This window comes from Pelecanus crispus, chromosome 1, assembly GCF_030463565.1.
Source record: "Pelecanus crispus isolate bPelCri1 chromosome 1, bPelCri1.pri, whole genome shotgun sequence".
NCBI lineage: Eukaryota > Metazoa > Chordata > Aves > Pelecaniformes > Pelecanidae > Pelecanus > Pelecanus crispus.
The window spans coordinates 222,745,020-222,768,518 of NC_134643.1; the positions used below are offsets into that span (position 1 = coordinate 222,745,020).

A 23,499-nucleotide genomic window follows, 5' to 3' on the forward strand; every position below is an offset into this window, starting at 1 on the left:
ACTGATTTAGCAAATCAGTTTACTGATAGCAGGGCAATAACTGTGGTTTTAAAGTAAGGGAGTTTAAAGACAGAATTGGATCAGTTTAGCTAGATTGGTTCCTAAGCTGATTTTGTTGCTTTGGGTTTGGTTTGTTGGGGTTTTTTTGGCATGACCAAGTCCTAAAATAAGTATCATAAGTGAAATTTCAGTTTTAAAATTACAGTGAACTGAATGTTTCAGCCCTCTAAGTGGGTTGACTGTATTCCAGGTTTCTGCAAGTAGGTTTCACTCCTGTTACAGTACTCAGATACAGCCTCTAATAGTGAAATCCTGGTCCTGTTTAAGTCGCATCACTTAGTCTGAGCAAAACTCTTTGATAATTTCAAGGCTTCCATGTGGTTTTAGTCTAATTATTGTGGCACAGACTTTTTTCAGGTAATAAGGCATGAGAATAAAATGAGAGATCTCAAACCACTATATTGTATACATGATTTCTCTGTAAAGCAAAGTTAATAGATGGATCGAAGTATTGGTACTGGATTATAAACCACATTTTTAAATAAAGCTTTAAATTTGATTAAACTGGTAGTTTATAGAGGCTGTAAGTCCTCAGTATCCCATGGTTGTGGGCGCGGTGTTAATAAAACAGCAGGAAAGTCTCCAGACTTTTTCAGTATTGTGTACCTGCCATCGCATTCAGCAACTTTGGCACGGCTCTTTCAGAGCAATGGATTTTCAGAGCAAAGAGATGAGAAAGGGCTACACTTTTCTGTGGGGTTTTTTTTTTTTTGAGCCTGCTTTGTGGAGAAATAGAGAATTTCATCCTTTGCCCTGTCTCTCCAGAGACTTTTAAGAAAAACAGAACTGTACAAGTATAATTTTTTCAGAGTGATAAAAAAGACATCAGAGATCAGCAACAAAACCAGAAATAAAATTATCTTGTTCCTTCAGTCCCAAGATGGTTTGCTCTTGTTAAATTTAATTTCACGAGGGGAAGCTGGAAGGAAGGTGTTTTCAGTGTGGTTTTTTCTGTTTGGTTTTGGTTTTAGCTTTTGTTCAGTTCATCAAGGTAACTTCAAAGCTGCACCCTGTGCCTCTGGGAAAAATGGCTCATGAGCAACAGCACCTGCTAAGAAATACTGCCTGTCTCTGTTTTCACAGCTGCTGGAGCCTGACACGGAGGCAGTGCTTTCCCTTCTACATCCTGTTTTGGGGATGCAGGAGAGGCATAGATGTTTCCCCCCAGCAGGTTACCATCCCTGACCCAGGTTCAATAAAGCCAAGAACCGCTCACAAAGGAGTGAAACGGAGGTGTTTCCAAATAAAAACTCTTTCCCACTTGCCTAAAAACTTGTTGAGCATCATTTGTAATGTTTGTTTCTTTCCTCCCGTTGCCCCTTTCGGTGCCCAGATTCATGCAGAGCAAGCTTCTCCCTCCCAGCTGAAGGGCTTGCCAAATACTAATTGACTGTTAAAAATGTTCTCATCAAAGTACAAATGCTGCGCAGCTTTGCTGGCAAGGGCCAGCAACTTACTCATCAGGCTGTTGCAAGCCAAGCTCCATAGGTCTGGGAAGCTGATGCCCCCATTTGAGTGGTAGAATAAACACGTCTTTAGCTTCTTAAAATGCTTTGCACTCCCTCCCATGGACTCAATTTAAAATTATTTCCTGAATAACTTTCTTTTCATAATTATATTTACTAAATGGCACCTCAGTCTATCGGCCATAAAAAAAAAAAAAAAAAAGGTTCTCCTGAATGATGGATTGCGTAAAGATTTTTTTTTTTAGAAATAGCGCATAACCGTTGTTGCTGCTGTGGGATTTTTGCAGCTATGCCGAAAACCTCATAATTAATTTAAAAGATAATTTTAAATACTTTTTTCAGCTTCTTTCTTACCTTGTAATTACAAGGTGCATCAAGTCTGGCTTTGGGCTGTCAGAATGCTTTCAGATCCTAGTTCTCAGGATGCAGAGAGAAGTACTTGAGCACATGGCTCTTAAGCACGTGAGCAGCTCTGCTGAAGCCAGCGAGCCTATTCACATGCTTAAAATCTGTGTGAGACTGTCATACGCTAGCGCCAAGCATCGAAAGTGAGAAGCAGGGATGAGAAAACTTTCTTTGCCTAAAACATGCATTTGGCATTGCAACTGAATAGATGCTGAGAAAAAAAAAAACAAAGCAGCAAAAACGAGAGGTCTTCAGATTGTGCTGAAATCCCTTCCTTTCTCAGTTAACACCTCTATTTTGAGTCTATCCATAGTAGATACATCCTGTGGGTACCTCATAAAATCTCCATCTCTGACAAGATGTGAAGTTTAAATACGGAACTAAGAAAAAACCCAAAACCCTATTCCAACATCTTTACATTAAGAGAAGAAATATTTTCCTTATCGAGGTAACGTCCTTTCATACAGCTCTGGAGGGCTGTCTTGTTAGCCCGACATAATATCCAACACTAGTGCAGGCAGAAAAGCCACTGGGCTGGAGGTAGCGTAGGGCGAAGTTGCAGACCACAGGCAGTAAGTTACCTGCCCTGCTCTAGATGATTAAGAGTCAAAAAAGACTACGTGCCGAGTGCTGTGGTACAGAGACTGCCTGCATGGTGTTCATTTCTTCCCTGCGCCTAGTACAGTAGGTCCACGACTGGGCTCCACATGTTCCCTGGGTGGCATTAGGTATTAGTCAGGTTAGCAGCGATGCCAAGACAATTTATATGGTAGTGTGTCAGAGAAAGCACTTTCCAAATAGTTTATTTCATCATGCAAAGTGATCCAATCTGTGACTGCATGTGGATGATAAATACTTTAAAAGAAAAAAAGGAAATGAGTACGTATGATCAAATAACACTAGAAAAGCAATAACAAAGATAAACATTTGTCTCAGAAAAAGGGATGGGTTCATTTTCAATATACATGAGGGCAACATGCAAAGAAGTGGAGTTTGTACTCCTGCCTCTGCCACTTGCTCTTACCCAACTAAAGCCTCTTTGGGTTGTAGGTTTTATGCTTGTAAAATGTGGGCGATGATATTTCTTGCAATTGTTTTTCTGGGGTCCTTGCTAGGGACTTGTTACAACACACAGGGTGGTGCTTGCACTGACTTTGTATTCCATCTCTTACAACAGCTTCGATCTTGTTACCATTGGTGGCATCTCCATTATCCTGCACTTTGAGCGGGCTCCCTTCATCACCCAGGAGCACACGCTGTGGCTACCATGGGATCGCTTCTTCGTGATGGAAACCATAGTCATGAGGCACGAAGAGAATGAGATCCCAAGCTGTGACCTCAGTAACTTCGCCCGGCCCAACCCTGTGGTTTCCCCATCTCCTCTGACAGCTTTTGCAAGTTCCTGCTCGGAGAAAGGTCCCATCGTTCCTGAAATCCAGGTATGAACTGAGGAGAAAATAATCCAGCTCCGTTCTGTGTTTCTTTTGCTTGCTTTGAGCAACACAAATGCAACTATTCTGTGTCTTTCTCTATTCCCCTGCTTTGCTGAAAAGAAGGATTCCCCATTTGTTACACCATTTTTCAGACGTTTGCCAGGAGCACTCACTCACAAGCACGCACTTAGCCAGGTTTCTTTTCCCTTTTCCCTGAGAGACAGAGGCGCAGCACTTGTGGCCAACAGTGAAAACCTACATTGGCTCTGCTTTGCTTTCACCTCTCGTCCGCAGGAGGTGGGCTGGGACCCCCATATGACCCACAACAAGCCTTCGGGCAGCCCTTTGGCATTCAATACGCCCAGCACGAGGCTGATAGACCACCTACACTCTGATGCCTTTCTTCTGTCTGAGAGCAAATTTCACCCACTGGGCGTTACGGACCTCAGTGGTGGAGTATCGGGTGTGAACTTTCTCAGGATTTGAAGGCGTACCCCTCCCTCTACAAAGCTGCTGAGATGTGCAGTCAGCCAGCAGATGGCTGGCAAATGGCCAGCCTGTGGAGCACCTGTGTTTTATTGCATTTCATGACATTTGGGATAGATGAGCAAAGCGAGAGGGTTACTTTTAATTTCTCATCCTCATTTTCCTTTTTTAAAGAAGTGTGAGTCAGATAAAATAGTTTAACGACCTGCTGTGTATTCAAAGTATTTTGCCAAATGGAAAGCTGGGTTTTAAACTGAATAATCCAAACAACTGAATTATCCATTTTCCTTAAAAATACTCACTGTGTTGAAATATATGGATGTAGCAGCATTCAAGCTTTCCTTTCTTAGGCGTGCTATTCCCTGGGTTTTAGATGCCAGCATTCAGCATGTCCTGGGTATTGCTCTTAGTGACAAATAATAGTCTGCCAAGGTAGAAATAACAACAAGTGTAGCAACAAATTGTGTGCTTCCTGCTTGACTCCATTGGGGTTGCAATAGCGTTAATGAGGAAAGAAGTCACTTTATGTCTTCTAATTTTAATACACCAGATACTGAACCCACCAACAAATAAAGCTCATGGTCTCTTTACCTTTCCCTCTGGACCAAATCCTGTGATCCTTTCTCACGCTAATTTCCAATTACAGTCACCAGGTTTGTCCCAGCATAATTACTAATTAAGTCCCATATCTTGTAAAGTCCATCAGATTGCAAATCCTTGGTTCAGTTTTCACATCTGTTTTTTCCTAAACCAACAAACACCATGAAAGGTAATGTTCAGTGCTGCCTGGGAAAGAAGCAAGTATCTGATACAGTGCAATTATAATCATAACCTCACTCATTATTTGGTAGGATACTCATTAGATTGTGTTAATTATATCTATTGAACTAAAATGTTCTAAGACTCCTCTTCAATAAGAGTGCATGTCTGTCTATCAACTGTGAAAGTACCCAGAGATGTAGATCATAAGCAATGGTTTGATACAGACTATAGATCATAGAATCAAATAATGGTTTGGGTTGGAAGGGACCTTTAAAGGTCATCTAGTCCAACCCCCTTGCCATGAGCAGGTACATCTTCAACTATATCAGGTTGCTCAGAGCCCCGTCCAACCTGACCTTGAATGTTTCCAGGGATGTGGCATCTACCACCTCTCTGGGCAACCTGTGCCGGTGTTTCACCACCCTCATCGTAGATGTTGAGTGCCGTTTGAAATGTCCTGCAGATATTCTCCTTGGTCTTCAACTGCCAGTCCAGAATGATCTCCCTGTCAGTGTCCTGCATTATATCTGCCAACCCCTCGTGAATGTCACAGATAACTTGGACATCCCAAATCACACTAGACAGCTGTAGTTACGGAATCTAATTGAGACCTAAGTGGGATTCGTTTTGAGATTATGGCACCTAAATAAGGTGTTCACACACAATCGTCTGGATGTGTGCTAAATGCCCGCGCTCCCATTAAAGCTGACAGAAATCTAATCAATTCCATCAGCAGAGCCTACAGATCAATTCAGCTGACTATCTTGAAGGTATCTGGTTCCCACGGATGGTATCAGTTAGATGTCCACTGACTATAATTAATGCTTACATGCCTACTTCACATGCACACACTTATATGTTATTGTCTGGATTTAGATGCCTTAAACTGGAATTGAATCCCACTCTTACTTTTGTGTGGCAAGACCAACCTTCTGGAAGGCCTATCTCTGCCCATTGACCATGGAGAAACCTAGAAGAATAGCTCAGAGGAGACTTCTAACTTTTAGGTTCCTAAGTTTGGATAAATAAATCCTATACATGATGAGCAGTACTTTTCCCACGTGCCATATGATTGAGCTAAAACCTGTAAAACTGTATTTGTCCTGAAGTATTGACAGCTGAAGGTTAACAAAGTTTGTGATGCAGGAGTATACAAGAAAATCTGATTTTATGGCAGAGTCCTGACTGTACTTCTGGTCCTAAATTAACGATTTTTCATTCCTATACTGGATATACATACAATAAAAAATAACCTAGCTGTCAGTTTCCACAGCTGCATTTTATGATACGCAGTTCTCAGTACAGAAATGTTAAATATAAAAGGTGTGAGCACATAGCTGTGAGGAGGTGACAAGTGGGTGGCAGGGCTGGGAAAGAGATTTTGACAAGTGGGCAGATAGGAACTTCATTAGCTCCAACAAATAAATGCAGTGTCCTCTACCTGGATGCATTCAGAAGACCAAGTAATACATTTTAAGTTGTTAATTCAGGTGCCTAAACGCAGATTTGATGCCATTTTAAGATGCCTTGAAGTGTCCCTTCAGGCCTCCAGCTGTGGCTTCAGAAAGGCAGAGATCTCAAGAAGGTTCATGTCAGATCTGTCATCCCCTTGCAGAGGTTTTGGATACCACAGAACATCTCAAAAGCACTAGACACCTATGTTAAGGCCCCTGAATCAGGCCCTAAATGTCTTTCTCAAAATTCCTTCTGAGAATCATATTAAAAAAAAAAAGATCGATTGATCCTTGTCTTGCCTGCTGGCAGAGTGAAGAGTACCTGTAAGAGAAATGTGTAACCCAGCACACAGAAACAAGATTTTCTACATTGTCTCATGCAAAGAGTGGAAGAGTTGCTACTAACACAAGCATAGATCAGCACGAGAAGCAAAGGGAACATGGCAGTGAAAATTGTTAAATTGTGAAAATCCCTAGTAAGACTGAAGAACCAGCTCTTCTGCTGCCTGACCAGCCTGGTGGCTGGACCACTTTTAAAGAGCAGATTACATGGGTTAGGCTGTGATAAACTTTAAGAGCCCTACTCTTTCACAAGGACCCCAGACACAGCATATGAATTTATCTGGGCCAAACAGCAATTATCAAATAGAAATAAGGGCACAATTCAGCTGTCATTACTTTTGGTGCATTCAGAGTATTTTAAAGCTTATTTTTTCCCTCTTCTCCCACCAGTGTCCTACTGGATTATACTCCCCCCACCAATACCCTGCTTTGTTGCTAGTTCAGCACTACTTACAAACCTCAAAATGTGTTTCGGATAATCTGAATTACCATTTGAACCCGCTCTTCAAGCAAGCGCCTTTAAACACAGCCCCTTGTGCTGCTCGGTGCCTTGGTAGCACTGTGCTGACCCTTTCTCTGGAATGGTAGACAACAGAGACAGATCATAACAGAGAGAAATAATTATTTCTGACAGGGATTTGAACCAGACACTGCAAATAGTACCTCTGTGACAATTATTTCTGCCTGGCTTTTTCCTAGAGGGGTTACATATGAAGACAGATTTGATACAAGAGACCACCTTTACTGCAGCTTGGCTCAGCTGGTCTCTGGTTGAGCCTGGTCCCGGCCCAGCTTGTTGCTGAGCTCATAAAATCTATTTTAAAATTCCTGGGTTTTCCCAGTTCTGTCATTTTTCAGCCTCCTAAGCACTGAGATATGTAAATTGAAAAGGCTGCATTAGAGAAAGTAAATATTTATGAGCACAGTGGAGCAGCACTTTAACTTCTGGATCTGTCCGTTTGTCAAGTGCTGCAATGCTCAGAGGCTGTAAGTTATCACTTGAAAAAGTGTTGGGCCTTGGCTAATAGCTTAGAAGAGGTCTTTTCAGGGGGCAGATTACAAGATTTGTCATTATTTATAAGGCTAACCAGAACGCCTGTAAGAGATGAGCAACTTGTTACGCCAGGGAAGTTTGCTGCTCCGACATAGGAGGAGTTGAGTATAGGAGCCACGTAGCTTGGAGGACACTAGGATGGCTGTGATCCCTTCCTGATGGGTGGATCTCTTGACCCACCTGCCTTCGAGCCTCCATGCCCTTAATATTACGAAAGCTGATTATTGGTGGGGAAGTATTTTCACAGCTCATTTAGGATCCAGCACAGCGAAGTATTTCAGAAGTGGCGCAGGAGAGAACAGTGCCAGCTGTGACCTTCTGACACATCCCATTATCAGACCAAGTTTTCCAGCTCACTGCTAAGCTTCTACCTTCATCTTTCAAACTTTGCCAAAGGTTGCCAGCTTATGCAGAAAATGTCCACGTTGGGTGCTTACCTAAGAATGAAATTTTCTGGAAAGTGACAACTAATTTTTTCCCCCACAAGACTCAAGAAAGAAATGCCCTTTTTTATCTGTATTTTGCATGGGAGAATCAGCATGGTGTCAGGAATGTACATTGTAGCCCCTTCCAGAAAATTTCCCTGAATTTCTCCAACTAAAAAGAAAAAAATTAATTTTAAGATCTGATTATATTTTAGCAGGCAAATTAGCTGAAAATCCCATCTTTACTGAGACTTCTCTATTCTCAAAGCAGAACAGGGGCAGACAAAACTTTCCCTGCTGTTTCTCCACTCTTTGCGAAATTCTGTGCTGGAATGGAGACCCATGAGATAACGGTCCCGATCAGCCAGAAATACCCACACTGCATGGCTGGAGGAGAAAACGAAGTCACACACCTAGAATACAGAGGAATTTGGAAAAGGAGGGGAAGGGAGAATGCAAAGGAGGGGAAAGGGGTTGACGGTGGTAGGTGGGGCCAAGAACTTCATTGTGCAGGTAGGAGGGGAGGGAATTTTAAGGAGGGACCAGGGTGAGCAGGAACAAACATGAGGTCAGAAAATAAGGACCAGGACAGAGGAAAAAAAAGGCTAAAGGTAGATCAAAGAGGGTCAGAGGTGAAGTAGGAGAGGAACAGTTTGAATGGAGGAGAGATGGGTAAGTCAAAGGAGGGAGGGTGGAAGTAGGATTCACTAATGACATGGAGAGAATGGCAGGTTACGATCGGGACCAGGGAACATCCATAAGGATACAGGCCAAGTAGGGCTTGATCTTTTACCGGGAAAAAGACAAAAATTAGCAGCCATAGGAACCTACCAAGATAGAAGACAGAAAGTGGGAGCTAAACTGATGGGCTGGAATCATCTCAGATGCCGAGCTCCTTTCACCATGGGGCCCAGGACTCCTTTTAGCTGTGAGTCCCATTGCAAGCACTGACTTAAATGTGGTACTTTGGTCTCCTGTTCTGCCATTTAACAGAGATGGACAAAGAGGGGGCCATTCCTTGGCTTCCACAACTAACCCTATAAATTACATATATGATTTTATAACTGATGCCTACTAGATGTGCTTTTTTAGACATGTCTACCAGAGCTTTTATAAAGATGTGTTTGATAAATTACAGCTTCACTCCCTTTTCCTGTCCGCTCGCTGCTGATTTAACACCTCCTGGATTGCTTTTCTGCAGGCTCTACAGGAGGAGATTAACATTTCCGGTAGTAAAATAAAAGTGAGTTACCTGAGCAGTCGCACAGCTGGCTACAAATCCGTCCTGAGGATCAGCATGACCCACCCCACCATCCCCTTCAACCTCATGAAAGTCCACCTCATGGTGGCCGTCGAGGGACGCCTCTTCAGAAAGTGGTTTGCAGCTGCTCCAGACCTGTCCTATTATTTCATCTGGGATAAGACAGATGTCTACAGCCAGAAGGTGTACGGGCTCTCAGAAGCCTTCGGTAAGTGACCCCAGGGCTTGTGTCTCTTTTTAGAAGCAGCTAAGTGGCAATGCACAGACCTTGTCCTAGATCGGTATGGTCCAAATGCTAACAGATAAAATGGTCCCTGCTGGTTCACTGCTGTTTCCTTGGAGAGGAGTGGGCCCAGCTGTTCAGACAGCACACATTTCCCCAACAGATGAATACTTATCTGTTCTGTGGCTCATGGCCCAGCACATACATCCTGAGCTGCTACTGTCATATTCATACAGACGGAATGAACTGCAACTAGAGGCTTTTGGCTACCTCTCACCTATAGCCAAAAGCTGTCAGTGCTGCTTTGAAAGAAATCCCTAGAACTGAGTCCTAATATCCAACTTCCTTGTGCCTTGTCTTCAGGATTGCTCTAACCTTACAGTTTTCCCTTCGTTACCCATTCAAGAAGGCAATCCCAGAACAGGGCCTGATGCTCTTCTCTCTTGTCCCTTGTGCATTCATTTACATCTGCAAAAGACTGACAGAAGCTGCAACACAGAGAGAGAAGAGGAGGGCTCTGCCTACTCAATGTGCCACATCCCCGGCACCAAGCAGTATGGTCTATGCCACCCACTCTACAGGGGCAGAACCTGAAGTCCTTGCTGGGGCAGGAAGCTGTGGATATAATATGTATGCAGAGACACACTTCATTCCTCTTCCTGCTGCCATCCCAGACCTCACCGAGCGAGCCCTGTGTGATGATGGTGGAGGGAAGGGAGTACTTTGAGTGCATAGTGAGCAGAGGTGATGCTGCTCTGTAGTGGTTGCTCCCTGTCTGATCAACAACCAGAGGACATCCAGTTAACAGGTCTTCGACAGAGTCTGGACTAGACCTTTCAGGCTGCCAAGACAATGATCTCAGCAAGATAGAGAAATCCCAAATTAGCAAATAGAGCTCTTATTTACAGAAGGGTGGTTTACTGATGCCTCATAGCCCAACTGAAGATAAATCTTTTTAGAGGAGTTGTTGGGGTGCCTTGTTGTCTAGGGGGAAGAATGGGTGCCTTCCTCTCGCTCAGGATCAGCTACCTTGAGCAGGCTAGATGATACGACCTGCTGAGCCTTACCCAGTTTGGAGTCCACGCTGAGAAACATGTGCTGGTAGCATATCCTGAAAAACTGTGTTTATATGCCCTTTAAGATTCTATATCAGCAGTGGGTCCTGGAGTGCTCCATGATGCAGCTCTGCAGCCCTAGACTACTCAAGCAGGTCTGAGGATTCACGCTTTCAATTATTCCCACCTCTAGAACAGTGGAAAATATCAAGCCTTCATTTCCTAAATTACATCTTCCTCTGATACTGTCTGATCCTGCAAAAGGCTGTATTTGATGGGGGATCCTGAGCTCGCCCAGTACTCAGCACTTTTCAAGGAGGCTGGGAAACTTGTAAGATCAGGCCTTTATTTTTATCTAGTAAAAAAAAGAGCTATGTAATTGCTTTTCATTTGTATAAAACTTGCAGTTCTGCTCTGCCTCAGCTGTTAATGCTGAAAAGATCATGTAGGGCAGAAGAGCAGACCAATGAAACTCGTCCTGCTTCTTCTGAGAAAATCATAAAGGAGTCGTTTTTCTGTCAAAAACATGATTTTCCTTTTACTGACATCATTTTACTCTTAAGCAACTCCAATATGTTCAGCAGAGTTGCTCCTGAAACACTCTGATCATGGCAAGCAAACCAAGTTTTGCGATGTAGCCTTTTGACATTAACAATGACCACAAGTCAACCTGGTCTAAAACTGCTGTCTCTGAGGGACTCACTGCCCCGTGCCTCATTTGTATAAGTCTCTACTTTCCAAGAAAGGCCATGATTTTTAGCAAGTTCCTGGCATGCAGTCTTAGATCAAAGATACCAGGTAGGAGTCAAATGCTCCCATTTAGGAGTGCCGGAGTGGTTTACACTCTCAGATACCCATTGTTTTCAAATATGTCTTTAAAACAGTGCCTTTAAAATATTTAGCACATTTGCACAGCATCTACAACTGCATTGACTTTTTTAAACACAGGATGGCCTTTAAAGACAAAAATATTAAGACTGTGCATTACAATGATGACATTTTAAATTAAATTGGCAGTTGCCTGTAGAAACGCTCTTACCCCTGCTCAGTTGAAACTCATTGTGTACTGATTGTGCATTTCTGGGTTACTAATCTGGGGGGTCTTTTGCTTCTCTCTTGTTCATAGTTTCAGTAGGTTATGAGTATGAATCCTGTCCTGACTTGATCCTGTGGGAGAAGAGGACAGCTGTGCTTCAGGGTTATGAAATCGATGCTTCCAAACTTGGAGGGTGGTCCCTGGACAAACATCATGCCCTCAACATACAAAGTGGTAGGTTGACTGTAGCACATAACAGAGGAATAATGCAGTTTTGCAAGGCCCAGTTGCTTCTTATTAAGAATTCAAGAAAAGGAAAAGAAAGAAACCTGACCAACACATGTACTCTCTCTTGTATTTTACTAACAAATTATTTCTAGTAACCTACATTTAGAAGCAATATGGTGTGCATAAATCCAAAATAAGCTGGCCATCGCAAAGCAGTTGAATGTCAGCATGTCTAACTTTGTAGTGTCTTGAAAGAAGGGGATTAACAAGGAAAATATTCCTAAAATAACAAGGAGGAGTCTATTCAGATTGGACCTACCACTGACCATAAAACCACGCAGACACATTCTCCAATGTGCAAGTGTACTTGCAGGAATGAGAGGCTTCATGGGTCATAAGGGAGAATGGAAGTTGCCAGAGTCCTTGAAGGTTGTTCAAGGATGCAGCAGGGAGGCTTGAAAGCTGTTCAAAAGATGGAAGCACGGTATTCTTCTGGATGATAGCAACGGTATGGAAGCAAACATCTAATTCAGCCCACACCACTGCTGAAAACACTACACTTACAGGGAATATAAGCAGAGCTCCTCTAAAGCTTTGCAGATGAAACATTTCTCTAGAGAATGCACCATGGTCCCTTATCTTTCCATAAGCTATGTAATTTCTTTTTTTACCTGGTAGGCTGCAAATTACAGGGCAAGGGGGGACAGAAAAGGCAGGTGAAAATTCATGAGACGCTGAAAAGTGTATTTCATTCAAAGGTAAAGACAGTCGTGTTCTCCTTACATACTTCTGTTCTGCAGAATATAATGGGTCTAAAAAAAAACTTACTTCAGATAAGGGGCTCCTCATTTGAAACCATCACAAAACAATACTATGAAAGATGATAAACCTTCATAGAATCATCTAGGTTGGAAAAGACCTTCAAGATCATTGAGTCCAACCATAAACCTAACACTGCCAAGTCCACCACTAAACCATGTCCTTGCCACTTGACAGATTCCCCAGCTGCCATCCAGCATTGCCAGCTTGTGCTCCCTTTGGTCTCAGTTTCCCCGTCTCTCTTTAATTTCCTTATTACTGTTTTCTCTCTCTAGGCATCTTGCATAAAGGAAATGGGGAAAACCAGTTTATTTCTCAGCAGCCACCTGTAATCGGAAGCATTATGGGCAACGGCCGCAGACGTAGCATTTCTTGTCCAAGCTGCAATGGTCTTGCAGATGGGAACAAACTCCTGGCTCCTGTTGCCCTAACATGTGGGTCTGATGGAAGTCTTTATGTTGGAGATTTCAACTACATCCGAAGGATCTTTCCCTCTGGCAATGTCACCAACATACTGGAGCTGAGGTACATTGTGCTGAATGTGGCCATTATAATTATGCCCTTAAGTTCTACAGAAATCTTATGTACCCAAAAGGAAAATGAGCAAAACTCTTAAAAAAAACACAGCAAAACAGAAAAAAAAGCTGTCCAGATTTGCCTTTTCTGCAACTCTGCTGACTTTGATTTACACCAGAGAAACACAGGCCTAACAAGTTCTTCCAGAACTGAATCACACACCAAAAATAGTGACACGTTTCTGTGCTGCTAAATTAAACTGCGTTGATATCTGCCCTTTGGTGTAGATAGAGACCAGTGGGAATTCTTAAAATTAACAGTCAGCCTCTGAGATAACCTAAACTTGGAAGGACACAGCACTGGTGATGATATATAGAGGTTAATCAGGACAGATGATCATTCATAATTAAGACAGGATGATCACCTAGGGAGTCACAAACTGGGTTTTTCTAGTTGTTTTTTGGGGGACAAATGTATCAGCCCCCCTCAATTCCCAACTGAACAGCAGTGTCAGGGTGAACATATAGACGGATCGTCTGAAAGTAAGTGAAGTGTTTCCTTTTAACCCCAAATAACAAAGGAAAAAAAATATATTAGGAAAAATAGGAAGGCTTCTGAAGGATCATCCGTTAAAAACAAGGAAGGGGAAGGAAAAGTATAGATTCATCACGAGTTCTGAGGAAATCAAATAGATTTTGACTGCATCAAAATTTCAAATTGACCTCACAGCAAATACAATTACCCACTTCAAAGCACCAGGGCCTGATTCTGGACTCTGTGACTAGCTGAGACTCACTCCAGGAAAGTCAATAGAGTTAACCCAGTGTTTGTGAATGAGGCTTCTCTGCTTGAAGGACCTGACCTAAAGTCCTGAGAGGTCAGTATGAGGTTAGCATGGTAGGAAGGTTCACATTCCCATTTACCTGTCAAGATCTGGCCTGGAAGTGAGAATCTTCCAGAAAGTAAGAATCTCCCTGCTCTACTCAGATTTAATGTCCTGGCTGCTGCGGACAAAAGTAAGGCTCCATTTCTGCAAGGACTGCCATGTGGAAGCTTATTAGACAGCTTACTAGAGCAGCAAGGTCTATACAGCATTGCTTTGTATTCTCATTTGCTCCACAACACCACAGGTAAAAATGAAAGAGCTGATCTGCAGCAAAGTTGGTGCAAGATCCCATTAATCCCTCGTTTACAAACATGCCACAGTCATTAGACCTCGCTGAAGGCCTTATTTGGCATGCAGAACCATCATGGTAGATCATGGAGTATGAGGAAAAAAATCCAGCCAGCCATCACAAGGCTGGCAGTTACAGAATAGCTGTCTTGGTATGCTCACAGGGCTACAAGGAAATCAGAAGTCATTGAATTAGGGAGCCTACAATGAGATGTTTACAGTCACATCCTAGAGGGCTGGGGTACCTTTTGAGTAAATAAGCAAGAACCTGATTCTTGCTCTTCTGTTGTGTGATATACAAGAACATAATATCTCTCATGTTTGTAAGGTGGGAAGCTGGGATAAATCTTCAGCCCTGCTCCATGTTAAAGAATGTAATATTCTTCCAGTGCCAGAAAGTTATTTTAACAGCCAAAGGTGAGATTTCCAGAAGAACCTAGGTGATTTGGGGCCCAAATCCCATTGCAACTGAGTGGGATTAATATCTCATTCCCAGAAGTACAATTGTGAAAACTCGATCCCTGTTTCATTGTCAGTGGAAATACCAGACCCAGCGGAGGTTTTGCAGAGCGTTTCCTGATTGGAAAAGAGAAAATTGGAAGCCTTGACAGAGTGGCCTTGCTGGCTTTTGTGTAGAGCCACAGAGTTAAATTTACTCCAGAGTTAAATCTGCTGGAACGATTGCTGCTTCATCTGTGCAAACACTTAGGTTACTGGATCTAATAAACATTTCTTCACTCTGGTGTGCTATAAAGTAAGTGGGTTCAGATGCAGGCTGACTAAAAGCTATGGAGGAAAGCCATTGCTTTTGGACAAAATGGAGTTTGCTTGTGTCTTCTCAAGTCAGCATCTCCTTGGAGATTAACACCCTCGCTATTTGGCTTTTAAGTTTTGTTTGGGAGGACGTCCTTTGAGTGTAGTGTTCTGTTGCAGAGAGGAAGGCAAATGCATTGTGGGTTGCAGATAACTGCAGCTGGCTATGTAACTAGACCCATGAAAAATGTCCAGCTCGGCATAATTTCAGTCCTCTGGGCTAGAGTTCACGAGGTTACGGCAATGAACTGCCACCAATAACTGTGCAACTGTTAAGTTACCTTTCTAAATCACAAAGTATTGCTTTGACTGAGTGAAAAAAACTGTAAACATGTCTGCATCTACATATATTTAGCTCAGTACTGCTCTGAATGATAAAGTCTGCCTGGTCCTATCTCCTGCATAAGTGAATAACTCCAAGCAGGTGAGATCACACTTCCTTTGTGATATGCAGTTGTACGTAAGTGAGCTCACTGTCAGGTAATATCCAATATAAAATATATCAGTGTCATTCCAGCTAAGTCTTATTTATTATTGCATTGTATGATACAGTTACTGTCAAGTTTTCAATCTGCTAATAATGCATCAAACTAAGCTGCTAACACCTCATTCTTTCTTCTGTTCCCTGCTTTCCTGTCTTCTGTCAGAAATAAAGATTTCAGACATAGGTAAGCCAACCAGTGGAGAATTCTTATGCCGCTCCCTGTCTTGTTGCATGTTGTTACACAGTGAGCCACAAGTGCCATTTCCAGATGATTCAATAGCAAATGAAGCTGGCGTGATTAAAACTGGCGTAGGCAATCAGTCATCAGAACTGGGAGCCATTAATCACAGAGCAGAGTCGCACAGACTTCTGCATGAGCTGTTATAGCTGTAGACAGGGGAAGTATAGACACGAGAAGCATGGTAACAAAAGGAGGAGGGTGGAAGGAAAAGTGGGTGGGAATTAACCAAGAAAGCAAAGTTAGGGCACCATCAGGATACAGGTCACTGGAATAGCTATGATGGAAAAAAATTCTCATATGGTGACATGTCTTCCTTTGAGTTTTGGGGAGTGTAACAGACATAATGAAGGGCCAGATGTACCCCAGCATCACCCACCTAGGGAAGTAAGTTTTTGTAATTCTTTGTCAGCCTGAGCTCTTCATAGAGAAACTTCACATTATGTGAAAGTATGTCAGGCTCAGATGGGAGGTAGCGCAACTCAGAACCTTAGCCAGGAAATGCAATAAAAAAGAGAAAGAGTAATGACAAGAAAACAAGATGAAAGAGAGACTCCTAAATTGGAGCTTTGTCGCTAAGAATATTTGTCATTTGGGTTCACTGGAGTTTCAGTGAGTTTGATCCAATCAGTTGCATTCAGGAAGATGTCAACCTCCTGTCACTGTCTGTGTTTGCAAGGACTTCTCTGGCTCTGACAAGTTTCCCATCCTTCTCCCCAGCTGCTTTCTAAATTAGAAGCTTAGACTGTGGAGTTGGTATTTCTTTTTTGTTTGGTTTTCTTTTTGCATTTGGGATTGGGGATTTTTCTTGCTACATACTTTTTATTTACTATTTCTTTGACTTCATAGAGGCTGTGCAAAACCAGAAATGTTCGTTTTATCTGCATGCTTGGAAATGCAATGGAGTAGAAATTGGTTTTTTGTCTTATTGCCAGAACTTTAATGAAGGGCTGAGCTTCCACAGTATAATGGACTGGCCCAAAGCATCTATTAGCAGGGCTGGGAGGTTGGTACACAAGACCTCTGCACTGACTGTCTTCATCAGGCTGAGTTCCAGACCCCTAGCTCCTCTTTCACATCATTTGCAGGCAATAGAAAAATTCATTTCTCTTTGGAATGGCCAGGTTATATCCTTAATTTGCTAGAAATACACAGCCACTAAAGTGCACCTGCTTTGAAAATGAAGGGCAACGGCTGAATACTTGTTACAGGAAGAGTTTTTATATATGAAGGCAATAACTGAGTGAAGATATATGGACTGGCCACAAATGCTGCAGATGCCACCAGAGCCTTACAAAGTTGGCAGGGCTTCAGCCTTTAGGCAATCCCTAAAAACTAAGAAATGAAATGAAACAAAGTCAAGAAATGCCTGCTTCAGTACAGTCCAAAGGGGACCAGTGAGGGAGGAGAAGGAGGTGAGGAGCTCTAGATCAAATATTTCCATCTGTGACTACATCAAGGGAGTCATCCATGTGAGTTAGCATCTGTTCTGTGTCATTTGCCATAATACTTCTTATAAGGAAGCCTCTTCGTTCCTGAGCCACAGGGAAAAGAGTGGGTGTAGTCTTAGCTAAAGCTCCAGTGCTTTGAGCTCCAGAAGGTCCTAAGCTTGACACCGTCGACAGGCAACAGTTGAAAAGGGTGAGATCCACAGGACTGAATCTTAGTGGTTTGGAAAAGCTGCAATCCATATGCAAAAGCTTCCTCACTTCAGAGAAAATGATTCCTCCTGACTACATAGCCTGTGGTGAGCTTGATCTCTAGAGGTTCTGGAGCTACCAACTAAGAGGCTTGGCTCTACAGTACAGCGTAGGTAGCCATGGTGTAACTCTGCAACAGCCAAAATGGCTGTGTGTCAACATGGGGGATGTTAGCTGAGACAAAAAGCATCACCAAGTTTACACCCATCTGTCATTCAGTAATAGATTAATAGGAACTTATTCCAGTATGTCTGTGTATGGACCTGTCTCGGTAGGCCTATAGAAGCTAATGACTTTGCAAGCATGGCAATAATAATTTGCAGGTAATTATCATTAGCTTTTCTCTGCAGGAACATGGAGGGCAGGGAGGCATTTCTGTCTTGCAAATATGCAAAAAGTGGCCACACTTAAATATATTCTTCCTTTCTTGTTTCCATTCAAACCTTAGAGAGACAAATCTACAATTAGTTGCAAAGAGAGGTAGCTCAGAAAACTGCCCTAGGATCGGATCAAAACTCCTTTGCAGTCCCTGGGTTGGCTTATGGCATTGCTGTGAAGTTTTATTATCCAGCCTGTGACACTAGAAGAGCTTTGGGCATCACACACAAACTGAAAACACTAAAAGGCCAAGTGTAAATTCAGCTCGCTGCACTGTGTGGCCTCCTTATGTATTAATCTATTGAATGTCACCCAGGGAAAAAAAGACCAGTACCTCACACAAGCTATAATAAAATCCTCTCTTTGTGAGCTGCAGGGTGCTTAGCATGGAGCCATGGAAACACAGCCCTGCCAAACAAAAAACGCTTGGCTTCAGGAATTCAGTAGTTCTTTAGTCACCAGCAAATGCAAGTGGCCAGCAAGGCTCAGAGGGGAAGAGGGCAGCTAGCACAGAAAGTTTTACAGAGGTGTTTTCATGTCCTTAAACAGAGACATCAGATCCAAAGAAGCCCCAGGGGTTTATTCAGATCAGCTGTTATGTGTAACTAACTTCGGTGTTGTGACTGCTCCTGTCTGTTGACCACAGTGGGAGCCAGAGCCATACTGTTACCATTAATAGAAGTTGTCCTTTAGAGGAGGTGGTGGATGCCCTTGCATTTGGGAAACTAAATGCAGTTCATCTTGTAAGCAAAATGTTGAAAATAAGTCAGATAAATCGTACCCAAAAAGATGCTATTTCTCTCCACTGCCTATAAAGGGAGTTAAGGCAGCCAGTTCAGATGTAAGCATCCACCTTGAACCATCTAAAGCTTGGTGAGATGAATCCACTGGCTTTGAACAGAAGCTAAGGAAAAGGTGCAGTCTGCTGTGCTGACGCACTATAGGTAGCCTACTGAAACCAGGGGCCATCTCCCTTTTTTCATCTTTATTCCTTAGAGACTGACTTCCCACTCTGGAGCAGGAGGTTCCTTCCTCAGACTCCTCCAAAGCATGGGCTCTGGGCCCAAGGGAATAACAGCTTTTGCTTAAAGCCTGTGTATCTATTATAGTACAACAGAAGAAATCCAGAGGAGTGCCACCTCTTTGTCCAACTTTTTATCACTTTCCTTCCTCACGACTGTGTGTAAGGAATCATGTAAAGCATAAGCACTTTAAAATGGAGTTTGAATCTCCAAACATATCTGCAGAGCTTCCCAAATGGTGCTAGTAGTATGCTGTCCAAGTAATGAGAATGAAAAAAGGAAGGGGACGAGGCAGATGTATGGGAGAGCCTATATGCAACCCCAAACAATTGGCATCACTGTGGACTTGGAAGATTTCTCTGTGCTTTCCCAGGACATCACCGTATCACAAGTGTACAAGGATGCAACATCCCCTCCATTTCACTTTGGCCTGCAGAACTTCTGCTTAGGAAACTGTCCTTATTCCCAGTGACTACACTGTCATGCCCACTAATACCCACTAAGTGTCTGTTCTTGTCTAGAGACCAGCCCACCCCATCCCTGCAACTTTGGTTTGTTGCTTCAGGGACTTAAAATATCAATGCAGTGCTCAGGGTTTCTTCTAAAAACCCTTAACAGCAAAAGGAATGATCTGAATGGGAAATCAGCTCTTCACCCACAGCCCTTTTCTAGTTGTGGCAGTGTCAATGTGGGGGATAAATATTCTAAGACTACAAATACTGTAACTGATTAAGTCTTCTGAATAGTAAAAAGTCATGTCTTTTGTTTTTGGTCCGTTATCTAACTGAGCAATGAGAGAGGATGAAAGGAAAAAAAAAAATCTTCTCTGCTTCACCCCAGGCAGATTTATTTCAGTTTTTGTTCAGTTCAGTCCAATTTGCCACTTGGATTTGCGTATTGATTGTAGCTTTAAAGAAAAAGCAAAGCCTCAGTGTTCCTGGCTCCAGTGCTCATGAATTATCACAGATGAAGGGAAGCAGTTTGGGAACTTTTACATTACTAATGTATGTTTGTTTAGCATCTCTCATCCTGAAGGATCTCAATGTGTTAAACAAAAGCTCCAATGTATAACGCTATGCAATTCATGCAAGAGCAGAGCGTCACACCTTCCCGGTACAGTGGTGAAAACTGTTGGCAGAGACCAGGGGGGTAAATTCAAGCTTGATCATTTTTAACAGTTTGTGTTTTACCATCCTTGCTCCAAAGCATTCCAGGTTAAATACTCCACTGCCTAAGCCATACCAAGGGGCCTTCCACCCACAAAAGCCTTATGTATGGAATGGGTGTAGGAGACCATGATAAGCCATGCTCATAAAAATAAAAAGCCTAGCTGATAAAAATGAACCAGGACTTTCTATCACTTACACAGAGCCATGCAGCAGAAAAGATGTAGTTTGTATTGAGGCTGCCAATACCATTAATAACATTATATTTACAAAAGTAATTGTATGTCAGAGGAGAGGTTTGCTATCAGCTCACCAGGTGAAACCAGAATAGGTTTCAAGTGACCCAAGATTACTAGCATCCCATGGGTAGTTTAACCAACATAACTTTCTACCTCTACCTCTTCCAAAGCACGTTTGGTAGTAAAGGTGTGTCCATCCCTGTGGCATCCAGCTATGCAGAGGATTAAAAGTTTAACCAGTCAGAGCTAATTTTTCAGTGATTGTGAACTTTAAACTCACCCATACTTTTTTGAGGAATCTATATTCAGAACCTCATTAGTAGAACTAAACTTGGGTTACCAGCAGCTACTCAAAGTATTACCTTAATATGACAATTTTTTTCTTAGTAAATTTAGGGGGGAAGTACCATTCAGCTTTTCTGCTGGATGAATGTTTTGCTTTTACCTGTGGTTAAAAGAAAGCAGCATTTGCTTCAGTGTCCATTTTCCACAGGAGCTGGGAATAGAAAATAGTTCAAGATCTCTCTCTTCCACAGAAGGTTGTAATCAATAATAAAATCCACCAGATCGAGGCTATGAAATCCAAAAATAAATTACAATGATAGTGCTGTGAGGGGGAAGTGGGAACTTCCAGTTCTGCTACCATTTTTCTTCATCTTTGGGAAAGTCGTTTGCCTTTGCCCATCTGCAAATGGCATGCGGTAAGACTCAGTGAAAGCTATCTGTGCTTTCCAGGCAAAGATGCTAAAGAATTGCAAAGTGCCATTAAAAATGTCCTCCTCTTGTCCACATCCCATGCAAAAAAGAGATTATGAACAGCTCAAAAGCTGACTGACATTCAGCTGGGCTTTGTTAGGACAGTCAGCGGAAAATGCAAGGCCCTGATCAAAATGGATGATGGATTCCCACAGGGAACTTCTTCCACCAGGGTTGAAGCCACTTGCTTAGTGTGAGTGACACGCAGGTAAATGAAATAATACCCTACCAGCCTGCTGTCATTGGAAAGGAATACAGATGGAGACTGAACTGTCAGGCTGGAGCTGTCTTGAAGGTCAGAGCATTTTATTTAGCAAGAATCAGTGTCATTTGTGGAGATGAAATCTGTTTGGACTTTAATAGGATAAATCACAAGGGATATTCCAGAATAAATCAGAAGGGCTTTATTTTTTCCCAAAGTATTAAGTAATTTGAATGGAGAACAAACTTACAGCTTTTTTAAGCAAAGAATAATTCAGTAGTTTTTATGTGTCTGAAGAGGGGTTAATTTTCCTAACATAAAGGTTGAAGGAGAGAGGAAATTTCTTATTATGAGGGATAGAGTCAACTGTGATTGACACTCAGGTTTCTAACCAGCTTCTCCTGGAACAATTCCACTAAGTGCAAAATTGTGAACTATGGCCTATACATTTATTATGAATTCTTGGGACCTGATGAGTTTGGACAGCTTGAAGGTGTTCTGGGGAAAAGTAGAGACTTTTTCCTACTTGTTCTAATTACTACTTAGCCTTTCTTAGAAGGAAGGAGACCTGTGTTCAGACAGCAGGTGTTACAAGTTTCATCTGTTGGTTTCAAGCTTAGAAGAGGTGCAGCTCAATACACACTACTAGTAAATAATTTTAATAAAAGAAGTTAATAAGTTTAATATCTATATTAAACTATAGATAGAATCCTTGAAAGACAATTTTTTAAAATTGTGTCTAAACTCATCTGGTTGTTTTGTCTGGCTAATCCCATCAAATGCTTTCCATAAAGTGGTTGCTAGTTTATTCATTTCTTTAGTCTTGGGCTCATTTAGTGTTGTAGTCATGGAGCTAAAAACATTATCCTTCTGTCTGCTCACCCCATTTTTGCAGCCACCCTTTCTAGTTTTTGAGGAAGCAGTGAGTGAATGGGGTTTAATGGGGGACTAATATTTGGGTTCTTCAGCCTTTCTTCTAGTTCATATTGCTACATAGGGCACAATGTGGCACTCCAAGGGCCATTTTCTTTCTCTCTTCATTGAGGTCCAGCCAAATTCAGTGGCAGGACTCTTGTTAATCTCCACGAGGTCATGATAGGACTCTAGGGTCTTTGCTGGAGTCAGCAAGAGCACCAGATAAGCCCTGATGCGGTGATCAAGAGTGTATCTTCAAGTGCTTTATACTTGGGCATTTGCTTTTGGGTTTCTGTTCTGGGCTTTTTCTTAGGAGGACAGATTTTTTTTTTAATTATTTGTTTTCTGCACCTAGTGTACTACACTTTCCCTTCACATTCTGGCACTGCACTAACACCAGTTTCAAGACTACCTCTATATTAAGTAAATTAAGCAATCCCAGGCATTGGAACTCAACCTATAGTAGTTCCTGGCATGATTTTGTCTTGGGCCAGCGAGCCCTTTCCATTGGTAGCTGCCCTCCATGCCAGAGAGCACCCCAGGCACAGTGACTGGTAACAGATAGAGCTCAGGATCCTGTGCTGTAACACACCATGTATTAACATTGTCAAATACGGCACTGCTTCACTTTCCCACTCTGTCTGCCCTGTGCATTTTTATTCTCTAAAGTGCTTGCATTGCCTGTTGACTTAAGGAAACAAATCATCCAAAAAATAATAATGTCATACCCTTGTTTTTCAGCCACAGCCCCGCTCATAAGTATTACTTGACCACAGATCCAATCACCGGCTCCATCTACCTCTCCGACACCAACAGCCGACGTATCTATAAAATCAAGTCAACCACGTCAGTGAAAGACATTGTGAAGAATTCAGAGGTCTTGGCTGGAACCGGGGATCAGTGCCTCCCGTTTGACGATACCCGCTGCGGAGATGGAGGCAAAGGCACTGATGCTACCCTTACAAATCCCAGGGGTGAGACTGCTTCTTCTCCACAGGCTTTTTAAAATGGGTCTTTTTGAAAGGGGCTTGTTTAGTCATCCTGGGCACTGCTCTCCTCTCCAATTCAGAAAATGCCCTTGGATTTTGCAGACCTTCCCAAATCAACCCACAAACACATACTAAGGGCTTGCTTCTGGAAATAAGTGGGTACATCTCACCTTCAGCCAGTCCTGGTTCTTCTTATCGAGGTGGCTGGGAGGAGTGCCAGACCAGAGGGGTGTAGTAATGGGTACCTGTCCAAAGGGCAATAGAATAAATCCATCCATCAATTTTATGCCCACTTAGCCACTACTCCTCCTTGCCAAATAACAGTGTTTGGTCCTTCTCAATATGGACTAGATTCACTTACGCTCAGTTCACTGAAGCTTTCTTGGCATTAAAAAAAT

At 42.5% G+C, this 23,499-nt stretch overlaps 1 protein-coding gene across 4 annotated transcripts in view; it reads left to right on the top strand.

Annotated features, from left to right (window-relative positions):
* Window positions 1-23,499, top strand: part of TENM4 (teneurin transmembrane protein 4) — a 342,594-nt gene that overhangs the window by 266,299 nt on the left and 52,796 nt on the right. For 3 of the 4 annotated variants that reach the window (XM_075727611.1, XM_075727612.1, XM_075727613.1), the window contains 6 exons: window positions 3,109-3,370; window positions 9,089-9,356; window positions 11,553-11,696; window positions 12,785-13,034; window positions 15,660-15,680; window positions 22,854-23,086. In XM_075727611.1, coding sequence (XP_075583726.1) covers window positions 3,109-3,370; window positions 9,089-9,356; window positions 11,553-11,696; window positions 12,785-13,034; window positions 15,660-15,680; window positions 22,854-23,086 — 1,178 coding nt within the window. The remainder of the gene's footprint in view (window positions 1-3,108; window positions 3,371-9,088; window positions 9,357-11,552; window positions 11,697-12,784; window positions 13,035-15,659; window positions 15,681-22,853; window positions 23,087-23,499) is intronic. The other variant, XM_075727614.1, reaches the window with a different exon arrangement.